Source organism: Lactuca saligna, chromosome 2 (assembly GCF_052625555.1).
Source record: "Lactuca saligna cultivar CGN05327 chromosome 2, ASM5262555v1, whole genome shotgun sequence".
NCBI lineage: Eukaryota > Viridiplantae > Streptophyta > Magnoliopsida > Asterales > Asteraceae > Lactuca > Lactuca saligna.
The window spans coordinates 179,251,362-179,257,235 of record NC_136418.1 but is presented as its reverse complement, the minus strand read 5'-3'; the positions used below and the strand labels follow the sequence as shown (position 1 = coordinate 179,257,235).

General features: G+C 34.4%; 1 protein-coding gene and 1 non-coding gene across 2 annotated transcripts; one reads left to right on the top strand and one right to left on the bottom strand.

Moving 5' to 3' along the window:
• Positions 1-233: 233 nt before the first annotated feature.
• Positions 234-336, bottom strand: LOC145033094 (U6 spliceosomal RNA). The gene has a single exon (XR_013677336.1). It is a non-coding gene; the product is annotated as a U6 spliceosomal RNA (small nuclear RNA).
• A 411-nt stretch (positions 337-747) lies between these two features.
• LOC145028335 (uncharacterized) lies at positions 748-4,229 on the top strand. Its single transcript, XM_078977011.1, has 7 exons — positions 748-1,224; positions 1,966-2,617; positions 2,680-2,959; positions 3,054-3,161; positions 3,249-3,527; positions 3,606-3,749; positions 3,852-4,229. Exons 1-7 carry the CDS (start codon positions 942-944, stop codon positions 4,029-4,031), a joined length of 1,926 nt encoding a protein of 641 aa, XP_078833137.1. The 5' UTR covers positions 748-941; the 3' UTR covers positions 4,032-4,229.
• The last annotated feature ends 1,645 nt before the right edge of the window (positions 4,230-5,874 follow it).

Genomic DNA, 5,874 nt, shown 5'->3' with positions numbered 1-5,874 from the left:
TATAAAAGCAAAATCACAACATGAACTAAGAAACTGAAGTTGCAAAATGAATAAAAAAATCAGCACATAAACAAATACATATATACTATATACAACAAATAAACGAAAGTTTATAAAGAATGAAACTTAATGACAGGAAAAGTAAAAAAATTAAAGGAGACTTTATAGAAAGAAAGATCACCCTTACTTGCCACAAATGGTTGAAGACATCAACAAGAAGATCAATCTAACCATAGAATCCACATGTTGTCTTGATTTGTGTGTGTCATCCTTGCGCAGGGGCCATGCTAATCTTCTCTGTATCGTTCCAATTTTATCGGATGTCCCCAAAGGGACGACTATAGATGAAGAGCTTCGCCATATAGAGGAGTAGCAGGTTATATGGGACGACGCGAGTTCTAAACGAAGTAGTTGACTGTTGATGGTCATATATTTTCAATGTCTTTAAAATTAGGGTTAATGACTTAAGAGGGTAATAAGGTTTCTAGTTTGTCCGTATTAGGTCACTAAGATTTTTTTGTGCGTATTAGACAAATATGATTGTTATTACCGTTTAGAAATAGTCATTTTTACCCGTTAAAACCGGTAAAAAGACTATTTCTAAACAGTAATAACAACCATATTGGTCTAATACGCACAAAAAAAAACCTTAGTGACCTAATACGAACAAACTGAAAACCTTATTACCCTTCAAAATCATTATCCCTTATAATAATGATAAAACCTACAGCTCCACAAGTGGGAGTGTAATAAACCCACAACCTTTTTCTATGTTGCAGTCCTACTTTTCAAAGCCCTCCACAATCCTTCTTTCACGTCTTCACCTTCTCCTTGACAATACAAAAAGAAACCATGGAGAATCCACGTCTCCAATTAATAATCATAACATTTGACCTCCATTTCCGGTTTCTTCCTCATTTCCATTCCAAATTCTCTCTGCCATGGAATCCTCTGACATCGAATCCGTACTCCATTTCTTCAGAAAAAACCATCTTTCAGTCTCTGAATCTGCACTCATCGACGATATATTTGAGAAATCCCAGGCGGGTTCTTCCGATTTCCACAATTTTCTCTTTCCCCCATCACTTCCACCTCTCAAGATTCCCGCTGCTCGCTGTCTTCCTCCGCCACTGAAACCGGCGGAAGATCTTGCGACCTCCGAAGCTTCTTCCGATCAGGAGTTCATCAGCTTGGGTTCTTCCACCACTGATTTATGCTCCTCAGGTACCCACCCAAGTCGCTGACTTTTTATTATTATAGCAATTGCTTAATCGATCGCCAATTTAATCTACATTACTTTGACTAAACAAAAAACCCAATTCTTTATAAGATAGTCAACAATTAGACAATGTTTTTACCTTGGGATTGCTTAGATTACAAGCATTGGTAGTTTATTTACTCACTGTTAATTTAATTTCATTTTATTAACTACATGATTTCTGATTGGATTCTGTTTGACTACTCTTTTATGATTTAGGACCACAATCTATCTTGTTTGTCTTTATTGTCTTTAATTTTGATTCCTTAATTTCAGATTCTTGTTTGTCTTTATCTTTTATTGCAACTACCATGAAGATCAAGATCTTAGTTTCTTTGTTTACTAGATCATAAAACTTTGAATTCCGGATTTGGGAGCCTAAATCCTCAAATATTCAGTTGTTTAAGGTTCTGTATTGACTTGCTATCATCTAATTGGGCCAAAAATCAACTTTTTATGAATTTACACTAGAATTTACTTTCACGTCATGTCTTGACTTTTGTGGTCAAATTAATTATATTTGGGATCCGAAATTGGTTTAGACTTGTTTAAATTTAGCTAAAACAAGGGTACTTATCGTATTGGCGAGAAGGCTAGTAGCAGTGTCATGGTTTCTATCTGTAAAATACATTAAAAAAATTATCGAATTTTGAATTTGGAAATTGACTTATTTGACAATGAAGGTTCAAACGTATAACTTTTTGCAGAATTCACAAACCCATATGGGATCAGGATTCCGACAGGGGCAAACTCTCACGCTTCATCAGATAGATTGTCTCAATTCGGTACAGCTCGTGATTACCATGAATTTGACATGCAAAATGACTTAAATTGGTATAAAGAGAAAGACGAAGACTACGCTATGCCTATGCCATCTTGCTTTGACCACTCAGATCCTTTCGGTCGTCCAACTGAGGATAAATACGTAACAACTTTAGATCAAAATAACCAAAACGAGAATCTTGAAATGGTTCTTAATCCCTTATTAGACCCATTAGAGAAAACTAATCGTCTTCATAAAGTATGGCCTACCTCCATCGGGTATTTGAAAGAGGGCATCGAGGTCACAGAATATTACGAACCTGACACAAAGTCCACCACTTTATGTAGCGCTTTAAAAGGAATCGAATTGAATGATTTTCACGATCTTGTTGGGGATTCTAAAAGAACCCATGACTTGCAAGATAATACGGGTGAGAAAGATTTTGACTTTAACGTAAATAGCGATGGTGCTTTTGATGGAGAAATCCAAGAATTTTGTGATCGGGATTCTGCTAAAGTTGAAAAAGGCGATGCCATTGCCACAAATGAAGACGAATATGAAGTTTTTGATTTGAGAATTATACACCGGAAAAACAGGTTAGTTTGACGTGTTTAATTTTGCATGCTATATGTGTATTGACTCGTTATGGAATTTATAGGACTGGTTTTGAAGAGAACAAGGATCTACCGATTGTTTTAAACAGTGTGATTGGGAGTCGATATGTTGTTACAGAGTATCTTGGTTCGGCTGCATTCAGTAAAGTCGTTCAGGCGCGTGATCTCCAAACAGGAGTTGATGTTTGTTTAAAGATTATAAAGAACGAAAAAGATTTCTTTGATCAAAGCTTAGATGAAATCAAGCTTTTGAAGCTTGTAAACAAGCATGATCCTGCAGATGAACGCCACATTTTACGGCTTTATGATTATTTTTATTTTCATGTAAGAAATTTGAATCCCACCATTTAAAATAAAGGAAACTACTTTGTTATTTCTTGCATTTAGTTTATTTAAAAGTTGCTTAAATTTTTTGCAGGAACATCTCATCATTGTTAGTGAATTGCTACGTGCCAATTTATATGAATTCCAAAAATTCAATCGAGATTCGGGTGGGGAGCCATATTTCACAATGACGAGGCTACAGGTTCTTTTATAATTTATAAATTATAATCATCACAATTCACAATCCTTGTTTTTTAATGATAGTTTTTGTAAATTCAAAAATGATCAGGTGATAACAAAGCAATGTTTGGAAGCTTTGGAATACTTGCATGGACTTGGAATTATACATTGTGATTTAAAACCCGAGAACATTCTCATCAAAAGCTATAGCAGATGTGAGATCAAGATTATCGATCTTGGAAGCAGTTGTTTTCAAAACGATAAATTGTCATTATATGTGCAATCTCGTTCTTATAGGGCACCTGAAGTCATCATCGGTCTTCCATATGACCAGAGAGTTGACTTATGGTCTCTTGGTTGTATCTTGGCTGAATTATCATCTGGTGATGTATGTTCGTCATCAAAAGCTTGAATCTTTCATCATATTTTGAATCTTTTTTGGAATATTTATCGAATTTCATATCAGGTACTATTTCCAAACGATACCCTTGTGTTCTTGCTTGCAAAAGTGATTGGAATGATCGGACCAATTGATAGTGATATGCTAATGAGGGGCCAAGAAACAAGCAAGTATTTCACAAACGAGTTTGATCTTTATCGGATAAACGAGGTTCGTTTCATTTGAATAACCCTTGAAAGCTTTAGCTCATAGAAGAATTGGGAATTACAAAACTGACCTTGGGTGTCTGGTTTTGACTTTTGATGTATCCAGGAAACGAAGCAAGAGGAATACATAATTCCACAAGAAACATCATTAGAGGAACAGATACAAGTTTCCGATACATTATTCATCGATTTTATTAGCGACTTACTTGAGATCAATCCAAAAAGGCGGCCAACAGCTACAGAAGCCTTGAAACATCATTGGCTCTCGTTTCCCTACGAGACATGATTCAAACTTTATATTTTGTTAAATTTAGTTTTCATTTTATAATCTCAATTTGTTTTTTGTTGTAGATATAGGCTTTCATTTCGTACCCAAGACAAAATATAGATAAACATAACCTAATTTTTAGTATTTTATCCACATAGCTACTAAACTATTGTTTTCTGTTGTTATAATAGTGATAGAATGATGAAATCATGAAAATACTTGTTTCGTAATTTTCCAAATGGTTAGAGTAGAGATGCACAACGTATATACAACTGTCACTGAAACTTAACGGAGCCTTGACGTCCGTTTATAATGTGGGTTTCCATTTCCAATTGGTATCTACTGCTTTTTGAGTCGGATATCCCGTGAACTTTTTCTACCGGGACAGCTGTTTGGTTGGTATTGCTACGAAAAGTTTTAGATGTAAATTGGTCATTGTAATACTTTAAAGTTCAGGGGCCAGAAGCGTAATAACAAAGAAGTAGGTAATAATGGTTGACTGGTAAAATTAGTAGAAAGCAATAATAGAAAACTGTGTGGGATCCACACAGTTATTAAAAATATTTTGTGAAATGATTGGGCACGTAGCTAGAAGAGCGTCATCTTAGGATACTCCTTTATCACTGAAAAGGAATACATGCTCATTTTGGTCCCTAAGTGTTAATTTATTGTTAAAGACCGTTACCATTATTTTGTTTTATGCAATTTGAGTCACGTGTAGGGATATTAACAAAACTACCCATTATAAACAAGGTTCAGAACAATATAACCTAAATTTTCTTAGATTTGTAAAAACGACACCGAATCCGGAACACCATGTTCCAGACTTTTAAGGTATGTTATGGAGTTGAACAGAGGTTGGTGAGATATAACATAAAGACATGTCAGAATCTAAAAGAAAACATGTTCCATAATGATTTCGTATATTCTGGACCTAATAAGTATGCAGGACCAACCCATAGTGGGGGAGGGGTGTCGTCTAGGATCCCAATTTTAAGTATGTCGGCATCTGTTAATAAGGAAGTCATTTTATATCAAAAACTAAAAACGTCTCAAAACATAATCTATAGTAAGTCGGTTTATGTTGTTAAAAAAAATCATCTCAATTCATTTGGTAAGATGTCTTTCTTCGAACTAACTTACCTGGGTTCTATCCTATGGAACAACATTTTTCCTTTCTTTTGTCTCGTTGTTTTCCTCAATAATCTATAGTAAGTCGGTTTATGTTGTTAAACAAAATCGTCTCAACTCATTTGTTAAGACGTCCTCTATCTAACTGATTTGTTCGTATTCGATCATTTGCAACCACTCTTTTGAGGGGATGTTTTTTGGTTTTGCTCCGGTCCTCAAATATGTTTGGTTCAACAGCCCTAACAGTACGTTCCAAAACACACATTTTGGACACAATTCCAGATGGTTTTCATAATATTTCAACGAAAGGTTTGGTGATAGTGACATAAAGTCATTCCACAGTATGAAAAAAGGGATGTTCCGAACCGGTATCGTACATTTTGGATCGAATGTGGTACACACATATTTTTTAAAGATTTTCATATTCACCTTTTGTATTTTGTTAGTCATTTCTATTTTTGTGAATTATAAATACATATTATCAACTACAAATTATTTTCATATTCACCTTTTGTATTTGTATGCATAATAATTCTATTTTTGATAGTATAGTTTTAAATACTAAAGGGTCTTTGGTCTAACGATAAATAGTAATTCTCTCAAATGGGAGATCATAGGTTTAAGTCTTACAGGAGACATAGGTGGTATTTAAGAGTAAGTTAGTTAGTTTATCGTTTAAAAAAAATAGTACAATTTTGAATTCATTTTTTTTTTCTTAAACAAGAGAGCT